This window comes from Carcharodon carcharias, chromosome 4, assembly GCF_017639515.1.
Source record: "Carcharodon carcharias isolate sCarCar2 chromosome 4, sCarCar2.pri, whole genome shotgun sequence".
NCBI lineage: Eukaryota > Metazoa > Chordata > Chondrichthyes > Lamniformes > Lamnidae > Carcharodon > Carcharodon carcharias.
In genome coordinates this window covers 133,548,846-133,572,009 of record NC_054470.1, presented here as the reverse complement: position 1 = coordinate 133,572,009, position 23,164 = coordinate 133,548,846, and the positions used below count along the sequence as shown (strand labels likewise).

General features: G+C 43.7%; 1 protein-coding gene across 1 annotated transcript in view; it reads right to left on the bottom strand.

The window, feature by feature from the left end:
- Positions 1 to 23,164, bottom strand: part of LOC121276787 (protein limb expression 1 homolog) — a 62,660-nt gene that overhangs the window by 39,139 nt on the left and 357 nt on the right. The window contains exon 2 of the mRNA XM_041185333.1: positions 14,852 to 15,015. Coding sequence (XP_041041267.1) covers positions 14,852 to 15,015 — 164 coding nt within the window. The remainder of the gene's footprint in view (positions 1 to 14,851; positions 15,016 to 23,164) is intronic.

The window sequence follows — 23,164 nt, the reverse complement described above, 5'->3', positions numbered from 1 at the left end:
AAACACCTTTCACATGTTAAACTTGCTGCCTGTACAATTGGTGACTTCATAGTAAAAGCGTTAATGCTCACAAGAGAAGTTCTGACTGAGAATATCTTAACTTATATCCACAAACCAATGTGTTGATTATGGTGTGTGTTTATTCTTCTGTCTACAGTTTAAGAGTAATATACAAACAAGCATGCAAGGGCACATCATTTACTTCAGAGGTGAAATTTTGCTTTGTTCCACCTCTAAACATCTTTTCCAGTATGATAGGACATATCATTTGCATTGCAATGTGGTAACCCTTTAAATTTCTCTTTTAGTTCTCTCCCTTCTTCACCGAAAGCCAATTATCTATCAAAAATATTCCATATTTCTGTCACTCGTTTGTGTTTTGATCAAACTTGTAAATTCAGACCCCATCTGTATACTGCAATCAATGAACCTTTCAAAAAGATACATTGAGCTTGGAGGGTATCTATAGTAGACTTATTAGAATGACAGCAGGCTTTAAGGGTTAAATTATGGTCTTGTTCCCTGGCTATAGTGTGAGAACAGCTAGGGCAGTGTCAGGGAGCAGAGATCTAAAAAGGGTTTTAAGTCTCAGCTGTACCTATTTTAAATATCCATGATTCCTCTGATCACTGCTAGGGAACCCTTTTCTACATTTTTAGGATGTGGAAGAAATTAATTCTTTTAAGCTAATTGTTACTTCCTTCTCTAGCTTCTTACTGTTTCTGTCCACCTGTACTTGGCATCGACTGTTGCTACTGTTGATTTCAGAGAAAATTGCTAATGACACTCTTTTATCAATGCACCTTGCACACTGCTCCCACTGGTCTCAACATCAAGATCCCCTCTGCAGTCCTCTTACATCCAGTGATTTCCCCCTTTCCAAAACTGCCAGAGGATCCCATGCTGTGACATACACACCTCCAGCCCATTCTTCCACCGTGGTGACAACCAGCACCTCGCTACCAGTGCTCCACAGAATAGGAACCCTCTCCCACTCCTCCCAGGAAGTTAATAAATACACAATAATGTAGACGTTTATATGTCTGCAGAGTTTATACAAAGACTTCTGCAATGCTCTGGAGTTCTAGTAACCATTCCATATAAACAAAAATGTATAGGCATTGGACAGGGTACAGAGAAGAACTAAAAGAATAATCACTGTGTCAAGAGAATGAGATTAGAGAAAAAACATTTTAAGGAAACTCAGGCTCTCAACTGTACAAAGGAAATAGTTAATTACTGTCACAAATTACTAATTATATCACAACATGTACCAAATATTAAAGGGGATTATTTATCTTTATGTATTCTATATAATGGTAAGGTTACTGCTATTGTAAACATGTTTGATTCTAAATTTGGCCCAGATCTCCCAGTCAATGGTGGAGTGGGGGTGGATGCTGCTGACCCTGTTTAACACTGCCCCCTTACATTTTTACATTCGAGCCTTAGAACCTTCTTGCCATGGCTTCAGCTTAGGTCCAGGGATGAGCAGAGTGGGGAGGCCTAGTGGTGAGCGTAATTCCAGCGAAGCCATGCCCCTTTCTTGTCAAGGACTGAAGACTTGCAGAGTTTTTAAACCTGTCACTCCTGACAAGCTCACCCCCACCTCCAATACCACCTCACACAACTCACCGCACCCAACACCACCGCTCCCACACCACCCCTCACAGCTCAACACCACCGCACCACTCAACAAAGCTCATCCCCCCCTCCCACCAATGCTGTTGACTCTGTTCCAACATTGGCTGGACTATGGAGCAAGGAACTCAGGAAAGTGAGCTGGGCGAGGGTGTTTGGGGTTGGGGGGATGGTGTGGGGTGGGTGCAGGGGAGGTGAGTATTGTTTGTGGGGGTTGCTGTGTGAGCAATGTCAAGAGGGGAGAGAGCAGTCTGAGGGTGGAGATGTTTTGAGAGGGATGTGGGTGAGCTGTTTTGTTGGTTGAGGGTGGGTGACCAGTGTTGGGGTTTCTGAGGGTACTGGAGTTTTTACAATCCACCCATTTTACTTAGAGCTGCACTTCTGAGCAGGCGTTACACCTGCTATGAACTGTTTTAAGTAAATTAGTGTAAAAACCAGGGTAAGTATAGGGCAAACCGCCCAGGTTTATGTGGTTACAGGTCCCGGGGACCATCAGCAAATGCCCCCGTGCAGCCATTTCTGAGGTATTGGTAGTTCATGGTTCCAGTGTAAATCCAGAACTTCTGATGCTGTTGCGACCCTCAATAGCAGCAAATGTCTCAGCGTTCACTGCTTTTTGGCACGGGAAGATCATGAGCCTTTGTTTGCACAATCATTAACAAGCAATTATGTTATGAACATATAAACATACGAAATAGCAGAAGTAGGCCATTTGGCCCATCGAGCCTGCTCTGCCACTCAATAAGATCATGGCTGATCTGTTTGTATTACTAATCCCACATTCCCATCTACCTGTGGTAACCTTTGATTCCTTTGTGGAACAAGAATATATTAACCTCCGTCTTAAAGAAATTCAATGACCTTGTCTTCACCGCTGTTCCAAAGTCACACAATCCTCTGAGAGAAAAAAAGTCTCCTCATCTCTCTCCTAAGAGAGTACCCCCTAATCTTAAAACAGTGTCCCCTACTTCTGGACTTCCCCACAAGAGGAAACATCATTTCTGCATCCACCTTATCAAAAATGTTCAGGATCTTATATACTTCAATCAAATCATCCCTCACTCTTCTAAATTCCAGTGGAAACAAGCCCAGCCTATCCAACCTTTCCTCATAAGACCGCTCATCCATTCCAGGTATCAACCTAATAAACCTCCTGAACTGCCTCTAATACATTAACATCCTTCATTAAATAAGGAGACCAAAACTCCACACAATATTTGCAATGTGGTCTCACCAATGCTCTGTATGACTGAAGCATAACTTCTTTACTTTATGTTCAATTCCTCTTGTAATGAAATATATCATTCCATTAGCCTTCTTAATTACTTGTACCTGCGTACCAACTTTTGTGACTCAGAATTCTGCAGCCGTTCTCCACTTAAGTAATACACCGCATTTTTATTCTCCATGCCAAAGTGAACAACTTCGCATTTTCCCACATTGTACTCCATGTACCATATTTTTGCCCACTCATTCAACCTATCTGTATCTGTCTGCAGCCTCCTTATGTTCTCTTCACAATATACTTTCCTACCCATCTTTGTGTCATCTGCAAATTTAGCTACCATGCCTTTGCTGCCCTCATCTAAGCCATTGATATAAATCGTAAAAAACTGAGACACAGATCCCTGTAGGGCTCCACTCGTCACATCCTGCCAATTAGAAAAAGACCCATTTATGCATACTCTCTGTATTCTCCCATCCAGCCAATCTTCTATCAATGCTAATATGTTACCCCCAATACCACGAGCTTTTATTTTCCGTAATAACCTTTGATGTGGCACCTTATCGAGTGCCTTCTGGAAATCCAAGTACAGCACATCTACAGGATCCCCTTTATTCACTATGCAAGTTATTCCTTCAAAGAATGCCAATAAATTGATTAAACATGAATTCCCTTTCACAAAACCATGCTGACTCTTCCCAATTACCTTGAGTTTTCCTAAGTGCCCAACTATAACCTCCTTAATGATTGATTCTAGCACCTTCCCCACGACAGATGTCAGGCTAACTGGCCTATAGTTTCCTTTTTTCTCCCTCCCTCCCTTATTGAATAGAGGTGTCATATTTACTACTTTCCAGTCTGATGGAACCTTTTCAGAATCTAGCGATTTTTGAAAAATTAACACATCTACGACCTCATTAACCACCTCTTTTAAGATCCTAGTATGAAGTTCATCAGGACCCGGAAACTTGTCTACCCGCAGCTCCATCAGTTTGGTCAGGAAGGCTTCCCTAGTGATTGTAATTTCACCAAGTTCCCCTCTTGAATTATGGCTATTACTGGGATGTTTTTTGAATCCCCTGTTGTGAAGACATGAGCAAAATATTTGTTCATTTCATCCATCATTTCTTTATTATCTACCATTAACTCCCCATTTTCACTTGTGGAGGACCAACACTCACTTTACTTACTCTTTGGATCTATATCAAGCCCAAATAATGTATAGCAGAGATCCACCCGCAGTTTCGCTTTCCTATTAATGAATTACTCTGTTTATTGCAGTGATGGTGATTGACAGAAAAGTTAGGTGGCAAAAAGGTTCACCTGAGGGGAGAAGAAATCGGTCTCCTGTGGTCAGCTGATGTTAAGTTACTTTTGGTGGTGATGTTAATAAGGATGAATCAGAATTTAAACTAAAACACCTTGGTTCATAATGAGAAACATTTGATTTTGGAGATTTATATATGCCAATAGAGCAGGAAGGGAGAAGTTAAAGTGAAGCACTGATCAGGTCACGAGTTGGAATGAAGTTTGTGGTCAATGGCACAGACAGTGAAGGCCCTGTGGATGTATAGTTTTGATGTTTTTAAAAAATGACCAATCAGATTAGCACAGCAAAGACCACCTGGAAAATATTGGCTTTGAAATGAAATGAATTATTGTGACTATAGAGAATAACCTATGACAGCCTGTGATGGAAGAATATTTTTTTCATAAGTCAACTGAAGAAATACTTCAACCGTTACAGTGATGAGTGAGTTATAACCTGAATGCAAAAAAGAACATTTGTATAACATGGAAGATAATACAACTCTATGGAGCAATGGTTCCCTATATATGGGAATTCCTGTCATCTGCAGGAAAATGAATAAAGCTGTGGTCCACTGGGATAAAGAGAGGTGACAGTTGAGTCCTCATATCCTAGTAACAGTTAATTAACGGTCTGTACTGGAGGCCCAGTGTCTTCTGTACTGAGAGAGCAACTCTGGGAGAGTGTGTATAACACTACAGAGGTAGAATATTCAAATGCTTGAGGAGTTACTTACATCCTCCCTAAAACCAAACCAGCATCAAGTTTAAAATTCTCAATACACACATCCTTTTACACAATTGGCATTTTTGCATTGGCATGTGCCAAGCATAACCAAGTAGCGCTAATTTTACTCCTGTTTAACAAAGAAGAAATCACAATTTCACTGCTTCCACATTGCCCTTGCTATGTTTTTATTTGTGCAAATATAAATAGATAAAGCGTCCAGAATGTACAGATGGGAATGGACCCAAAATTCCTGGATTGGGGTATGTCAAAAATCAACCACTGCAGTATGGAGAAGATCCTTGGTCTGCTACATCTACATCCTGACACAAATCCTGATGGGGGAAGGCATTTCTTAAGCTCAATTCCTTTATTTCCTGCAAAGCCTTTGGGGGTATGTTGAGGATAGGCAGGATCTACCCAGAGTTGGTGACCAGAGAACACAAGCTGAAGGTAATTGACAAAAGAACCAGATGGGAGATAATATGTTTCATCTAAACTATGTGGCTGTGCAGTAGCCAAAAGTACTTGAGCAGGGTGTGCACAAACCGGCCCCTTTAAATTACTGCACATTTTAAAAATATTTGTTCATGGGATTTGGCATTACAGGCTAGGCCAGCACTTATTGCCCATCCCTAATTGCCCTCATAGAGAGGGCTTTTTAAGAGTCAACCGCATTGTTATGGGTCTGAATTCACATGTAGACCAGACCAGGTGAGAGTGGCAGATTTCCTTCCCTAAAGGACATTAGTGAACTGGATGGGTTTTTGCAGCAATCAGCAATGGTTTCATGGTCATCATCATACTTTTAATTCCAGATTTTTAGTGAGTTCAAATTTCACCATTTGCCGAGACGGGATTTGAACCCTGGTGCCTAGATCATTAGCTCGGATCTCTGGAATACTAGTCCAGAATCATAGAGTGCAGAAGAGGCCCTTCAGCCCATTGAGTCTGCATTGACACATGAGAAACACCTGACCTTCCTACCTAATTCCATTTACCAGCACTTGGCCCATAGCCTTGCAGGAAATTAGGCTGGTCTGATTCACAACTGGATATGAGTGGTGTGCACCTTCCCACCTTCACTTCACTCTTGACTTTTTGGTGCCTACAATATTGTAAGCCTACCTGCAACAGAGCTGCTCTGAATTGTCACTGCTGCCAAAGCTGATCGCTCAGGTGAGATATGGGGTTGGCAGGCAGGGCTCCTTGCACTGGGTGTTACAGGGCTGCACTCTACCAGCGGAGACCAGCATGGGGATGATGCAGCGGGTGGGGTGAGGGGGTGGAGGGAATAGGCTGAGACATGAGGCTGAATGCAACGGAGTGGCTTGGCAGGCAGAGGGATATCTGGGGTGGGGAGCTGGAGCCTGACATGGAAGTGGTGCGCACAGACTCAGGAGGGCCGTTGATGGCGTTAGTATGGCATGAGAGAGAAGGGTGCACAGAGACACATGACTGGGGTAAGTGGGGATTAGTGTTGCACAAGAGGGAAGGGGTACGCAGAGATTCATGACTGGAGGGAGGGGGGGGCATGAGTCCTGAAGGAAATGGACAGATGAGTGTTGGACAGTCATAGTCCTGAGGTTGAGGCCAAATGATTGGGGTGAGAGATTAAAGGCAGTCCTGGGACCCTGTGGACCACATTGCTAAGTTGAGAGAGTAAAGGCAGTCCTTGGGCACGTTGTGGTCCTGGTTGAAGGAGGGGCAAGGCCTGTCTGTTCAATGGAGGTTGTGCACAGCGTGGTGTGCAGGGTGTGGTCACTGCCTCACACAGTGTTCCTCGGGGTGCCTGGCTCCGTACTGGGCTGCAGATGGAATAGTTATGGTGAGGTACCTGCAGCCTATAAATGGGGAAAAAGTAATAAAGTGGGGGTGGTGCTTAAATCTCTCGTGGTGGGGAGGGGCGCTTCTGTATATGGCCATACACATGGCTTCAAGATGGGGTGGAGTGAGGTCTACATGGGGCATGGGGACATTCACACTGATGGGTTCAGGGGAAGGGCAGAAATGTCCACAACAATCACTACAGGCTCCAGGGTTATGGGGGGGGGTGGTGGTGGGTGCGGGAGGGGCGTGGCTGGAGAGTGACTGGAGGGGGAGCTACCTGCACATTGTGGAATTCCAGCATGATCAGAGGGACAGGGAGGGTCGAAGCTGTTCTGGAAGTAGAAGTGCAGCGCCACCATGTTGTGACCCTGAATCAAAGATGCAGTTTAAAAATGAAACTAGAAAAAAATTGCAAGGGGAGAGGTCTGAGGCAGTGTGGGAGGATTCCATAGCTGGACTCCGGAGACCTTTCAAGGGGAAACCTTGTATTTATTAGCATTTCAACATGGAGATAAAGGTTCAGCTGAGAGAACTCATGAAGACTTTATTGTAAATTTAGAGTTGGCACCAGGAACTCATGTTGCGCTTTTGCATGGCACTACACTAGGCATTGGGGTCACATCAGAGGTGGTCTTATTGAGCATTTAAGAAAAGGGAAGAGGCAGCCAGCCATTAAGGGAGCGCAACTGTTGGATATATACATGAAGATCTATCAAACCTGCAAACTGCATTGTCCATTTGACATGGGTCACAGGGCACAAGACATCCAATCATTCCCAAAGGTCCAAGGCAGGAGTAATCTCAAATCCAAATTAGGTAGCATTTGCTTTTAGTGAGGCTCAAAATCACATGGCTGTGCTAAACCATTTTACATCCTATATGGGAAAGAGATGTCAGGTTGTTGGGGTGGCTTCTTAGACACCTATGATTGGTGAGGGACCGCCTCAGCTCCAAGGATGGAACAGGGACAGGCACATAATGCAAGCACAGCCGAAGGGAATGACGATAGCTTTCCAGCTTGGTGTGGGAGATCTGTAATTGTTAGGTAAGCTACATTCATCTCTTGGATCTATCTGTCTACAGGAAGAAGGAAGATTGCAGAATAGAGACAGTGCTCAATGCTGCCTTCTTGATGGCAGCGCTCAGATTCAGGAGGAAAAGGGCCTGGTGCTGTCTACTGCAGCTTAGAGAAGAGCACCAGCTTGACTGCGTGGTCCAGAGAAGCCCCAGGAAGAACCAGAGGCTGAGGAGGTCAGACTCATCCCATGGAGATGACTGGCGCAGCCAAACATATACCGGAGACACTTGTCCTATTTGGAGATCAGCGAGAGACGGTGCCATGCATGTCTACGTTTGTCAAGAGATATGGTGGCTTATATCTGCACATTCTGTGAGAGGATCTGTCACTGCATGGTTTGGGAGGCCATCCCATACCAGTGCCTCTGAAGGCCACCACCACAATCAATTTTTTGCTAGCGGCTCATTCCAGGGATCCACAGCAGACCCATTCACCATCTCCCAGGCCTCAACACATGAATGTATAAAGGTGGTGATGGATGCCCTCTACAGTAAGGCTTATTATCATATAAGGTTCACAATGGATGAAGCTATCCAGGCTGCTAGATTTCTGGAATTTGCAGCGATCTCCGGCTTCCATAGAATACAGGGTGTGATCGATTGCACACATGTTGCTTTAAGAGCTCCCCACCAGCAGCCCCTGTTCTTCATCAACATTCAGCTGGTCTGTAATCACCAGAAGCAAATCATGCACATTTGTGCCAGGTACCCTGGGAGTTCTCACGACTCCTACATCCTGAGTCATTCCCAGGTGCCACAGATATTCGAAGGGCCTTGGCACTTACAGGGTTGGCTGCTGGGTGATAAGGCATACCCACTGAAGAGATGGCTCATGACACCTGTGTATCATCCTCAAAGTGCCTCAGAGGAGAGATACAACACGAGATGTATCTCTGTGACAAGGTCCATCATTGAGCAAATCATTGGCATCCTAAAGATGTGCTTCTGATGTTTGGACCCATCAGGTGGGGCTCTGCAGTAGTCTCCAGAGACGGTGTCCAGCATCATCATGGTCTGTTGCACCCTGCACAAGCTGGCACTTCAGAGGAGATCACTTGCCAGAGGGAGACATGGAGGAAGCTGAGATTTCCTTAGATGAGGAGGACTTGGAAGGGACGGAACCTGAGGAGGGTGATGATAGTCAGCTTCCACATGAGGATGCCATCACAGTGGCACGAGGTGGGAGATGTGCCCGTGATACACTGATAGCCATGAGGTTCCAGTAAGAGTAAGGTCCAGGTAAGCGGAGCCAAAGGCATTTTTCCTAACCCTTGGCACCAAGCAGTGACATGGAAGGAGATCAGTGTTCAGCCTTGGACCTGTAACCCTTAAGGATCATGAAGACCTCATTCTTGGAAAGGTCAGTGCCCAAAGCTGCATACAGCCAGTCTCTGAGGTGAAAAGGAGCACACCACCTCACAGCCTGCGTCAACTGCATATTGTGCAGTCATTGCCACCTGAAGGAGACACTTTCAGTGGCCACAGAGATTTGCACATTGTTGTAGAGACCATAAAGGATACAGGTCATGTGCTTTCACACACCCAATGAATACAGCTTAGTGTTGATGATATATTATTTTTAACCCTCCAATACACATGAGCACACATAATTCTATGGTGTGCTGCAAGGCTTAAAGGATCAAATTTCAATGTGCAGTCACTTTCAGGATATGGTTTGACACACCTCCCTTACAAGACACAGGGGGCAAGTGACTTACATGAGTCTGCTAAACATCACATGTATCTGAGACACACAAAGGGAGGCAATCACAGAGTGGGAGTTTGAGACACCCTCGCAATAAGAGGGCACATAGACTCATATACAAGAGGCATTCACATGAGACCATTATCATGAACTCAAAATGTATTTACAAAGGTGAAAGATATTTACAATTAGTGAGCACCTTTGCCACAATTGTACTCTTAGCATTTCTTAATTTTTCTTACCCTGCCACTACATCTAGATGTATCCCTGACATCCGCAGCAGAGGTGGAGGCAGCCTACTGACTGCGACGCCCTGCTGTTTGTGATGACCTTGGCAAGTGTCCTCTAGTAGCCCGAGGCCTGGAGGGCTCCGGCCGGCTTTGAATCTCCTACAGTCAGCAGGTGCACCCTCCTCGGCCTGTAGAGCTGGAGCTGATGGGTTCACAGGCAGAGGGGACTGGGATCGGCTGAACATTGTCGGAGTCTCCTGGGTGGATGGCCCAGGTTGTCCAGCTCATCTTCCTCCTCCCTTTGGGTGCCTGAGGGCCCCTGCCTGACTTCTTGAGGAGAAGGGGCAACTGGAGTGAGGTTGAGGTGCCCCACCCCCTTCTCGTCTAGCCACTGATGGATCATACCAATGTCTAGAGCGATGCAGTGCAGGTCTGAGCGCAAACCTGGCAGAACCTGCTAGACCAGGGTCTCCAAGACAGTCATCACCCTTCCCATGGTGACTTCAATGTGCACATGTCTGCTAAACACAACATGAATCTGAGGCACACAAAGGGAGGCAATCACGGAGACACAACATCAGACAGAGCATGGACAGAAATCTCCATGCTTTGCTCTAGTTTGTTGACTGCCTCTCGCAACTCTACCTGATAAAGTCATAGAGTTATACAACACAGAAACAGGCTCTTCAGCCCATCGTGTCCATGCCGGCCATCAAGCACCTATTCTAATCCCATTTTCCAGCACTTGGCCCGTAGCCCTGTATGCTATGGCGTTTCAAGTGCTCATCTAAATATTTTTCAAATCTTCTGAGGGTTCCTGTTTCAGGCAGTGTGTTCCAGATTCCAATCACCCTCTGGCTGAAAAATGTTTTCCTCAAATCCCCTCTAAACCTCCTGCCCCTTACTTTAAATCTATGCTCCCTAGTTATTAACAACTCTGCTAAAGGGGTGTTCTGATGTTTTGCCACCTGTCTTTGCATCTCCAGCATGTGCTGTACAGCTGTTTCCAGAGGCTCATCATCAGACACGGACTGAGCAGATGCCTGTTCTTCAGCAGTTCTCCAGGTGCCAGAGACCCGGGCTGTCACTGCCTCCGACTGCTGTGGAGGCATGTCAGTGAGGTATTCTCCAGAAAGTCATCCCAAGCCTAATGTAGATCTGCTCTGTTGGAGGATGCAGGTGAATGCAGTCAAGTCTTCTGTAAAAGGGTCCTCATCTGAGGTGGGCCAGCTAGGACTGATGGGCTGGCTGGACCTCTGCCTAGGCCTGCTAGTGACTGTAAGAGAGAGAACAGCGATTTAGTTCATGAACAAATTGAATACAATATTGCATGTCACTCACTGTGAATGTCAGGATATGATCAACTCATGGTGGACTCATCCATATTGGGTTGCTCGGGGAGGCCAATTCTGCCTTCCCCACAGGAATGATCCCTGTTTCCCCCCTGCCAACTTGGCTGCCTCCTCCTTGAAAGTAGTGAGCTCCTGAATGTCTGCCATCCTCCTCCCATCTGGGATCTTTCTCTCCTGTTGTGGGCCAGCTTGGCCTGCATGAAGACAAATGGATGGAATGTGATGAGAAGGGACGGAGGAGAGGTTGGGAAGCATGCACGTCTGCTGTGTGTGCTGAGCCCACCCCAGTAAGGGCTGAAGGCGCTGTTTGTGCAGCATGATAGAAGAGACGCTGGTGATGGTAAAGTGTGTGAGACATTCAGTGCTGATGTCTCCTTCACTGTTAGCATGTGAGATCCCTGAGGAGTGTAACCCTTGGAGTGCCTGATGCCATTATGGGAGTGTGAGTTTGAAGGGAGCAGAGGGTTGGCTTACCCTGACAGAGCGGGTTTAATCATTCATCCTCTTCCTGCACTTCAGGGCAAGTCTTTTTTGGTTCCCAGTGGCACTGACACCTGCTGCTACCCCTTTCCAGGTCAGAGAGGTGAGGTTGATGGACATCCTGGATTCACACCTGGGAAAGAGGACATCAAGATCAAAGCGGATGGCTTTGAGGAGAGTCACCAGGGAGTCATGGCTGAATCTGGGGCTACATGGCTTCTTTCTTCTGGGGGCCATCTCAGAGAATCCAGACCACACAGCTGGGCTGCAGAGAGTGAATATTTGCATTTGGCTGTTGTTTAAATATGGTGCCAGGACCTTTGACCTCATAAAGTGATGGTGGGACAAATGAATCAATGCCCGCCCTGCCATGTGATTCAGACAGCAGCTCACTGATGCATAATTAGTGAGGTTCCAAGCATTCAATTGGCACAAGAACCTGCCCCACCACCCAGTGGGAAACGTGCCACTTATCCTGCCAGCCACCATACTTGGGCTGAAATTTTCCATGAATTGCAATAAGTGCAGTGGTGGACGTGAAAAAACACATTTTACCTGCCAGCAACAAGGGCAGGTTTTTGCGTCATATCACCTGCTTCCCGCCTCATTAATTATGCAGCCACAAGAAATATGCCATATCCCTGGCAGGCAAGCTCTGAATCACCTGCCCTGCCGTTAGTTCACCGTTTCCACACTCTGGGTGCCATATCTAAACTGCAACCGCGCACACAGTTCTCAATGCTTGTAGCCCAGGACAGGTCCAGTGAAGACATGGACCTGAATGCCAAGACCCGTCCCTGGAATGCCTTTTGAAGGCCCACCACAATGTCCTCTACCCCCTTTCTGGCTGCTGGAGGTCCAGCGATCTAACCACTCCTGCTTTGGAGACGGTGCAGTGGTGGTCAGTGCCAATACCACACAGTAGAGGTTGGTCATCCAGTGCAGAAAGAAGATGAATGATCTCATCCATGTCGCCAGGATAAGGCAACCATCTCATCACTCTGAACTCACACACTCAGTAAAGTGATGGAAGGCGTTGTTAACAGTGCTATCAAGTGGCAGTTCAGTTTGGATTCCACCAGGACCACTCAGCTCTTGACCTCATTACAGCCTTGGTTCAAACATTGACTAAAGAGCTGAACTCCCGAGGTGAGGTGACAGTGTCTGCCATTGACATCAAGGCTGCATTTGACCGAGTGTGGCATCAAGGGGGGCTTGCAAAACTGGAGCCAGTGGGAATCAGGTTGGAGTCATACCTAGCACAAAGAAAGATGGTTGTTGTTGTTGGTGGTCAATCATCTCAGTTCTAGGACATCACTGCAGATGTTCCTCAGAGTAGTGTCCTCGGCCCAACCATCTTCAGTTGCTTCACCAATGACCTCTCTTCCATCATAAGGTCAGAAGTTGAGATGTTTGCTGATAATTCTACAATGTTCAGCACCATTCGCTCCTCAGACACTGAAGCAGTCCAAATCCAAATGCAGCAATACTGGACAATTTGCAGGCTTGGACTGACAAGTGGCAAGTAACATTTGCACCACACAAGTGCCAGGCAATGACCATATCCAAATGAGACAATCTTACCATCACCCTTTGACATTCAATGGCATTACTATCTCTGAATTCCCCACTATCAACTTCCTGGGGTTTACCATTGACCAGAAACTGAACTGGACTAGCCATATAAATACTGTGGCTACAAAAGCAGGTCAGAGATTTGGAATCCTGTGGTGAGTAACTCACCTCCTGACTCCCCAAAGTCTGTTCACCATCTACAAGGCTCAAGTCAGGAGTGTGATGGAATACTCTCCATTTGTCTGGATGAATGCAGCTCCCACAACACTGAAGAAGCTTGACACCATTCAGGACAAAGCAGCCCACTTGATTGGCACCCCATCTACAAACATTCACTCCCTCTATCGCTGATGCACAATAGCAACAGTATATACTATCTACAAGATGCAGTGCAGGAACTCACCGAGCCTCCTTAGATAGCACCTTCCAAACCTACAACCACTACCATCTGGAAGGGCAAGGGCATCAGACACATGGGAAAACCATAACCTGGAAGTTCCCCTCCAAGTGATTCACCATCGTGACTTGGAAATATATCACCATTGCCTCACTGTTGCTGGGTCAAAATCCTGCAACTCACTCCCTATCAGCACTGTGTGTGTACTTACACCACATGGGCTGCAACGGTTCCAGAAGGCAGCTCAACACCTCCTTCCCAAGGGCAATTAGGGATAGGCAATAAATACTGGCCTAGCCAGCAACGCCCACATCCCGTGAATGAATAACAAAAATCTCACAAGGCCTTCACACACTCACTGGCATCTCACTCACTGCCAGTCACAGTGAAATCAGCACTCACTCTCTCACACACACCCTCACATTGCCATCTGGCCTCATCTCCTCTGGAGACTGCCTCCTCAGCCCTCACCATCTTAAGGCCACTTGCACAGATCAACATGTGCCCCCAAAAACACCCTGGGATATTCCCCTTCCCAAATCAAGCCCTAGCCCTGCAGCCATTGAATAACTCCCTTGCCTTAATGCTGGTCTGGTAGGTAGAGACCTGTCCCTGAGCCTCCCTAAAAGTGACGTGGTGCTGTCTGCGAAGCCTGGTGCTGATGACTGTGAGTGCTTCCTGAAGCAGGGTAGGCAAACAAATCTCGAAGTCCCGAGCGAAGTGCAACTCGCCAGGTGCACGTCGTTTATGTTCTGTTGTGGAACGTGTCTGCATGCAGTCATGCCAACATGAGATCATGATCTAACATAGGCCGATGATTCTGGCGAGCGAAGCTTTTAATGAGATGCTGAAATATTTAAATTAAGTTTCCAACATTCTGCATTGAGAAACGTGGCCCACCATTGATGATCACAAGCTGATATTATAACACTGTGAAGCCAATTTTTGCAATGTCCCGATATTTTCTGCTCCTGCCCGTTATGATGCCTGCCGCAAATGGGAGCAGAAAATCCTGGCTTTAGCTTCCAGAATGGAAAATCCTGCTCTATGTTATCAGTATGTCAAATGTCACGGATGTTAGTAAAACGTTGAATGATAGACACATTTTTTGATTTTATGGGCTGCATGGCTTGTGGCTGTATCATTCTACAGGTGAATCCAGCCAGCACTTTGGAAATGAGCATAAATCCAAGAACAGAATAACAGGAATACTTTGTAAAAAAAGAACAGTATCATTATTAAAGTGGAAACTATAACATACAACGTACATGTGCAATGCAAAATATAATGTAAATGAGTGTTACCTGGAAGCTGCCAAAGCAACTGCCTCCTGGTAGAGTCACATAACATACATATGGGGCAAGAGGAGATGGCACTGATTCATACACCACAAGGCTTCCATTCTTAAAGATAGCTCCTTGCTTTCTCTTCTTCTCCCAAAACTCCTGCAATGTTTCTACTATGTTCACTGTGTGAAAACAAAACAGAGCATCTTAAAATGTTTTGAAAAGTTCATCCAATACATTTATTATTGCCTTTCAATTATTTTTTTCTTTGGTAGACCAGTTAAACAGGAACAAATAGGAACTAATATGAATTAGTTAGACTATAACATTTTAACAAGTAGTAATGCACAATGAAGTTTGTGTTACGTATGCTTTCCAAATGTGAAAAACTGCTTAAAATGACTGTTGGATATAGTGACAAACATTTACAGTACATGGTCCAGTGCCAGTTTTAAACAATGAACACCGTTGCACTTTCACATGAGCCATTAATTCATGTACTGGTTCATCATAGAGTTGGGGGGTAAAGGTTCATTCCTGTGATTCCTCCACATAGTGGGGTAAAAATTATTTGGGCTCAATTTTGGGCACATAACCAACGGCACATCATCAGCACACACTGAACCAGGAGGCTCGAGGCCAACCCAACTTCACCTTTTGACTTCAATTATATTATCTGGGCGCCAGTCCCACTTCCACAGGCAATGCAACAGCTTCAAATTGATGAATAAGCTCTTCTCGGCTCTACAGCAAAGCTTTTGGGTTTTTTTTAATGACCTCTTGTTGGCATCTGATGCTTCGAATATATCTGCCATTGAAGAAAGCTGAGCGGTGACAGCCTGGCTCACAATCCAATCCAATTTCTGCAAGCATGCCTAAATTAGATGTTAGGTCACTCATTCACATGTCTGGTGAAATGTCTTTCAGGTGTTACTGAAGTGTAAGACAAATGGCTCCCAAAATTGACCTTCATTGTGTGCCCATTTTATGCTTGTAAAGTAGATGCAATGGGATCCAATTTCTGCACCACTGAGTTACCAAACATAGTTATTACAGCAAAGGTTAGGCATTCCATAAAGAGTAGGTAAATAGGAGTCAGAGCCAGTTTCATGCCACACTGATGTGTTCCCCATAGTTGGTCTGAAAGGTATTGGCCTTTGAACAGTTCATATGATCACTCTCTCAGGCATGCATAAAATGTGAACATTTATGAAACAAAAGGAACTGGGGGGAAATATGTCAAAAAAGAAAGACTTGCTTGTATTTAGTGCCTGTTACAAACCTGGGATCTCTCAAAGTACAAATTCAGCAAGACCTGGACAACACCCAGTCATGGACTGACAAGTGACAAGTAACATTCGCGTCACACAAGCGCCAGGCAATGACCATCCCACCAAGAGAGAATCTAACCATTGCCCCTTGACATTCAATGGCATTACCATCGCTGAATCCCCCACTATCAACATCCTGGGGGTTACCATTGACCACAAACTGAACTGGATTAGTCATATAAATACTGTGGCTACAAGAGTAGGTCAGAGGCTAGGAATTCTGCAGCAAGTAACTCACCTCCTGACTCCCCAAAGCCTGTCCACCATCTACAAGGCACAAGTCAGGAGTGTGATGGAATACTCTCTGCTTACTTGGATGAATGCAGCTCAAACAACACTCAAGAAGCTTCACACCATCCAGGACAAAGCAGCCCACTTGATTGGCACCCCATCTACAACATACATTCCCTCCACCACCAAAGCACAGTAGCAGCAGTGAGTACCATCTACAAGATGTACTGCAGAAACTCACCCAAGGCTCCTTAAACAGCACCTTCCAAACCCATCGCCATACCATCTAGAAGTACAAGGACAGCAGATGGATGGGAACACCACCACCTGCAAGTTCTCCTTCAAGCCACTCACCATCCTGACTTGGAAGTATATTGCCATTCCTTCACCATCTCTGAGTCAAAATCCTAGATCTCCCTCCCTAACAACACTGTGGGAGCACCGACACCACATGGACTGCAGTGGTTCAAGAAGGCAGATCACCACCACCTTCTGAAGGGCAATTAGGGATAGGAAATAAATGCTTGCCTTGCCACATCCCATGATCGAATAAAAAATGTCCTTTCTAGCAAATGAAGCACAGCACCAAAAGATGATAGAGTCCTGCCTTTATAATAAAACACAAAACCTATTTAAATATGATATCTCCCTACTACACCATTTCTGAAATTGCGCATTGATGCTTCTAATCTCCCAGTCCCTCAGTGCTTCTATTCAGGTTGTGCTCTTTAGCTTTTTCTTTGTTAAGGACAGGCATATAAATGCAAGTTGTTAATGGACTTGCATGATGGAACTTAGCCCTGAACCTAGAATTGTAAATTTTCAAAACTTTCACTTATGAATACAAAATGTTTCTTAACAACAAATATTCCAAAGGCTTTAAAAAATAAATTAAAAATTGGATCAAAAACAATTTATATCTAAATGACCAGTAATGCTTAAATGACACTCAATCCCCATAACTGGGCTGATAAGTGACAAGTAATATTCATGCCACACAAGTGTCAGGCATTGACCATCTCCAATAAGAGAAAATCTAACCATCTCCCTTTTGACATTCAATGACATTACTATTGCTGAATCTCCCCCATCAACGTCCTTGCTCAGAAACCGAACAGAACCAGCCATATAAATACTGTGACTACAAAAGCAGGTCAGAGGCTGGGAATTGTGCGATGAGTAACTCACCCCCTGACTTACCAAAACCTGTCTAGCATCTATAAGGATAAGTCAGGAGTATGATGGAGTACGTTTCACTTTCCTAGGTGAGTGCAGCTCCAACAACATTCAAGAAGCTCAACACCATCCAGGACAACTAGTGCTGTTTGATCAACACCCCATCCACCATACTAAATCTCAATCCCTCTACCACAAATGCATAATGATAACGTGTATACCATCTACAAGATGTACTGCAACAGCCTCACTAAGCATCTTCCAAACCCACAACCTTTACCACCTAGAACAACAAGGGCAGCAGATGCATGGAAACACCTCCTCCACCCGTACTTTCCTTCCAAGTCATACACCATCCTGACTTGGAACTATATCACCCATCCTTCACTGTCATTGGATCAACATCCTTCCTTAGCAGCACTGGGGATCTACCTCCTCTACATGAGCTTCAGTGGTTCAAGATTTACCACTATTTTATCAAGGGAAATTAGGGATTGGGCAATAAATTCTGGCCTTACAGTGATTTTCATATCCCATGAATGAATTAAAAATAACACCCGCATGTTTGGGAACAAAGAAATATCTCCAATAGCTGCTTATTGCTTTCCTAGGCAAAAGAACACTCTGGCATGAAATAAAAGCAAAATACATGCGAATGCTGGAAATCTGGAACAAAAACAGGAAATGGTGGAAAAACTCAGCAGGTCTGACAGCATCTGTGAAGGGAGTAAAACAAAGTTAATGTTTTGATTCTGTATGACCCTTCGGAGCTGAAGAGAAGTGGAAATGTGATCGCTGGTCTTCTATCCAGCTCCACATGCCCTACCCCCTTAAACAGTATAGATTTAATCACATTTCCACTTCTCTTCAGCTCTGAAGAAGGGTCATATGGACTCGAAAAGTTAACTTTGTTTTCTTCTCTCCACAGATGCTGTGAGACCTGCTGAGTTTTTCCTGTATTTTCTGTTTTTGACCCTGGCATGAAATGTATTCAACATTCATGACAAGTCCCATTTCATTTTCCCGTTAATTGTAAGTGAGGAAACCTCTGTGCCTAATAGAGGTATTTAAAATTATGAAAGGTTTTGATAGCTTGGATACAGAGATGATGTTTCCCCTTGTGAGGAAGAACATAACTAGAGCTATCAATATAAGATATTCCCCAAGAAATCCAATAGGGAATCAAACTTCTTTACCCAAAGAGTGGTGAGAAGGCAGAATTCAGAGCAACAAGGAGTGGCTGAGATGGATAGTATAGATGTATGTAAGGGGAAACTGGACAAGAATATGAGGGAGAAGGGAATAGGGGCTTACAATGGTGCATTTAAATGAGGAAAGATAGGAGAAGGCCCAAGTGAAGCATAAACACAGGCATGGACTGATTCGGCTGAATGGCCTGTTCCTGTGCTATGTGTCCTTTGTAAGAGTTATGTCCCTGATCTCCAGGGACAGAATTTTACGTCCTGTGGGCATGCGCGCGCCTGACCCGGTCGGGAGTAAAATAGTGCGTGATGACATCGGGCAAACGTCTCAACGTCATTGTGCACTTGTGCGATATTTCAGATGGCAGGCATGCATGAGAGCCGGCAGCGCGCCCGTCGACAATTAAGAGGCCTATTAAGGCCTTTAATTAATCAAATCCTATTTTTTGCTGCCTGTCCAACCTTATGGTTGACGGGGGTGGGAGGGCTGTGAATAGGCCAGGCGGCCTTTGCATTTTTGAGGAAACCTCATCCACAGGCAGGATGAGGTTTCCATTAGTAACTTAAAAAAATTAATATTTTGAAACATTTTTATTATGTCCCTGTTCATTGACTGAGTCACATCTGGGGAAATGTTTCCCTTATTTGGGGGAGGCGATGGTGTGGTGATATTGTCGCTGGACTAGTAATCCAGAGATGCAGGGTAATGCTCTGGGGGCCTGCGTTCGAATCCTGCCATGGCAGATGGTGGAATTTGAATTCAATAAAAATCTGGAATTAAAAGTCTAATGATGACCTGGAACCATTGTCAATTGTTGTAAAAACCCATCTGGTTCACTAATGCCCGGAAGGGAAGGAAATTTGTCATCCTTACCTGGTCGGGCCTACTTGTGACCACAGACCCACAGACTCTTAAATGGCCTAGCAAGCCATTCAGTTGTAACAAACTGCTACAAAAAAGAATGAAACTGAACAGACTACCCAGCCTGATATAGTCATCCTCATGGAATTATACCTTACAGGTAATGTCCTAGACACCACCACCACCATCACCATCCCTGAGCATGTCCTGTCTCACTGGCAGGGCGGAGGTGGCAATACAGTGGTACGCAGTCAGGAGGGAGTCGCCCTGGGAGTTCTCAACATTGCCTCCGGGCCCCATGAAGTCTCATGGCATCAGATCAAACATGGGCAAGGAAACCTCCCACAGATTACCACATATCATCCTCTGTTAGCTCATGAATCATGGGGAACACCACTTGGAGGAAGCACTGAGGGTGGCAAGTGTAAAGAATGTACTCTGGGTGGGGGACTTCAATGTCCATCACCAAGAGTGGCTAGCTAGCACCACCACTGACCGAGCTGGCCAAGTTCTAAAGGAAATAGCTACTAGACTGGGGCAGCTCTGTGCCTTAGGGAGTTTTCAGTGCATGCTCCCCCACACATGCTCAGACTTCAGTACTCACGCTCCTCCCGCCCCAACTTTGGCAGCGCTGAGATTTTCAGTGCACGTTTTATGCTGGCTGGCCGTTAATTGGCCCAGGTCAGTAATCAGGTAATTTCTGTGGAAGGGGCATGAGGACTCGAAACGTCAACTCTTTTCTTCTCCACCGTTGCTGCCAGACCTGCTGAGTTTTTCCAGGTAATTCTGTTTTTGTTCTGGATTTCCAGCATTCGCAGTTTTTTGTTTTTATTCAAACACTACTTTTCTCCAGGTAAAACAAATGAAGAATGTCTAGAGTAATAAAAATGAATTAAAGTAAGAGATGGAATAAAAAAAAACAAAATATTACAAGAATATTTTTCATTAATATTTTACAAATGCCCAAAGAGTGGGAAAGAAATTAACTAGTTTCCTACATTTGTGCAACCTTTTTAAAGCCTTTCTACTTATTTCCTGGCAGTTTGCAAATGAGTTGGTTTTTTTGCAGACTGTCTCCAAAGCCTAGCTTTAAAGGAAATTAGTATATTGATTTTTAATGGTTTTCTTCAGATTCTGTTTCTCTTGTACTCAGTTTCAAGTTTTCTGAAAATAAAAAGGTGTTCAAACATTCAAAGCAATTCCTCACAGTTCATGTCAATGAATGCATCGAATGCAAAGGTCAGGTCTAAGACAGGACACTGGCAGCTGGAAAAGCAGTACTTATGTATATCAGGCTCTAAGCTTGATGTATGGAAAGTCATAAATACATACACAGCATATGTTTCCCATTGCAGGCTCTATATTTTAAATCTTAAGTGTTCTGTGATTAATAAAATTGGTGCCCCACTAGTCCATGGGCTTCATCATCATTGAATATTAGTTACATAGTTAAAAAAAGATGGTAGTCATTTTTAAAAATACAATTAGCTTTTGTTTCAAAAATATGGAATTCATTCATACAGACTTCTTTGTCAATCTCTGTGTGCTAGGTTTGGAGCTTTTGGGAGATCAAATCTGAATAACATCCTGCATTATTTATCTTGCCATTCAATCAGTAACCAAGTATTATAGATGACAGTAGGATTGTAAATCTCAGCTAACACTATGCTCGTGTTCATAGAAAATTCTCTGCAATATCAATGCCAGATATTCAATTAATAATTTTAATTGAAAATTGCAACTTCAGTCTTGAAGTTTAGCATTACTAGATATCAACATAATGTGCAAACTTAAATATACAATGAAAAGAAAATCTGACAATATGCTATTCTTAAAGCCTCCGCTTATAACTTTCATTTCAGCTTAGAATCTGCCTGAACCATAAGAATCATAAGAAACTTGAAAAGTAATCTATTATAACTGCAATGAGTTCTGCCTTTTGACATAACCATGTGAAGCTAATTACAAAGGAAAATTGGTTCTTGGTATTTAGCAAAGTGAATAGAATGGTTGTTGCTCAGGATAATTCTTCTTATAGTAGTAACTCTATGCTGATAACATTGAGACTGAGTGGAAAATGAAAAATTAGAAAAACAAATAACTTTTTCAATTAAATCCTATTAAAGTCCTCTGCAGTCAGCTGAATGTTTAATTTCTGTGCTGATTGGAACTGATGCTTGGAGATTACAAAACAGCTTTACACATCTTGGGAATGGATTGCGTCAACATGACAGGCTTTTCAACATCAGAAATCTGCTATCTTTTATCTTATCAAGTACCACCCAAACAATAATATCACAAAATATGAAACAAATCCAATTTGAGCCTTTCTCTGCTGTAATTTATTAAAAAATATTTCCATCAGATATTAAATATGGCAGTGATTCCAAAAGCTAAATGAGATGTAAACATTTTTAATCTGTACAAGAAAAGAAATGCAGATATTGCAAAGTGATACACAAGCACAAAAAGTTGGAAATACTGTGCAGGTCTAAATATACTTAGTTAAGAAGAGGAATTTTATACTTGAAATGCCAAGCTACCCTTTCCCTTTACAAACTGCTGACTGACCTACTATGTATTTCTAACACTTTCTGGTTTGTTACTGATCTTGAGTTTGCAGTTTTATTCCTTTTTTTGTGCTGTTTGATTTAACACTTTTCTTCCAGGCATGTTGGCCTTGAAGAAGTTCTAGTCTTCATGATCTTTATTTGCCTCTTTCATCCTGTTTACCATCATTCTCTGTGACTGTATTTGCCTGCATTCTGTTGTTTTTGTTTAACGTCAATAATTTATTTATTAAAAATAAGGGTAGAATTGTTCATTCTGTTTTATATTTTGAAATCGCATATATATTAATATCTACTTAATATTAATGATAACTATACAGTTTAACATAAAAAGTTTGATTTATAATGCTCAATTTATTTTGGCTTTTAAAAAAGCACTGCATTATTTGCAAGTCATGATGCCACTTACAATGAAAATGCAGTTAGGAAAAATCTGTCAGCACTCAGTAAATTACAACTGCCATACTTCTGAAGTTCATTGTGTGTGCTATAAGGACTAGTCACAGTCAAATACCACTAACTTAATTTATGGAGTACCCCTTGGTGCTAGCCAAAGTGTAGATCCATATAATTATGTAACAATTATTTCTGTGAATTCTAGAGAGCTACAACATTTCAACGAGGCAGAAGCTGTCATTATAAAACTAACAAATTAGTATAATTTTCTCCTGTTTGCCTCTGACAGTTATACGTTTTACACTTCAAATGAGAAATTGCTTGAAATTGCACCTCAATTGATTGAACACATTCACTCCAGGCCACACAGCAGAACTAACTACCTTTATACAACACAATAGTATTCAGATTTCTTTGAAACAAAGCACTTTTGGTTCCAAAAAGTCTATTTCTTGCTCGCACAGAGTCAGCCATTGAAATAACACTTTTGATGAGATCTAAGAGGTAAAACAAATCAATGTGAAATGTTGTTCCTGGAATGTGTACAGCTCCATTTCACAAGA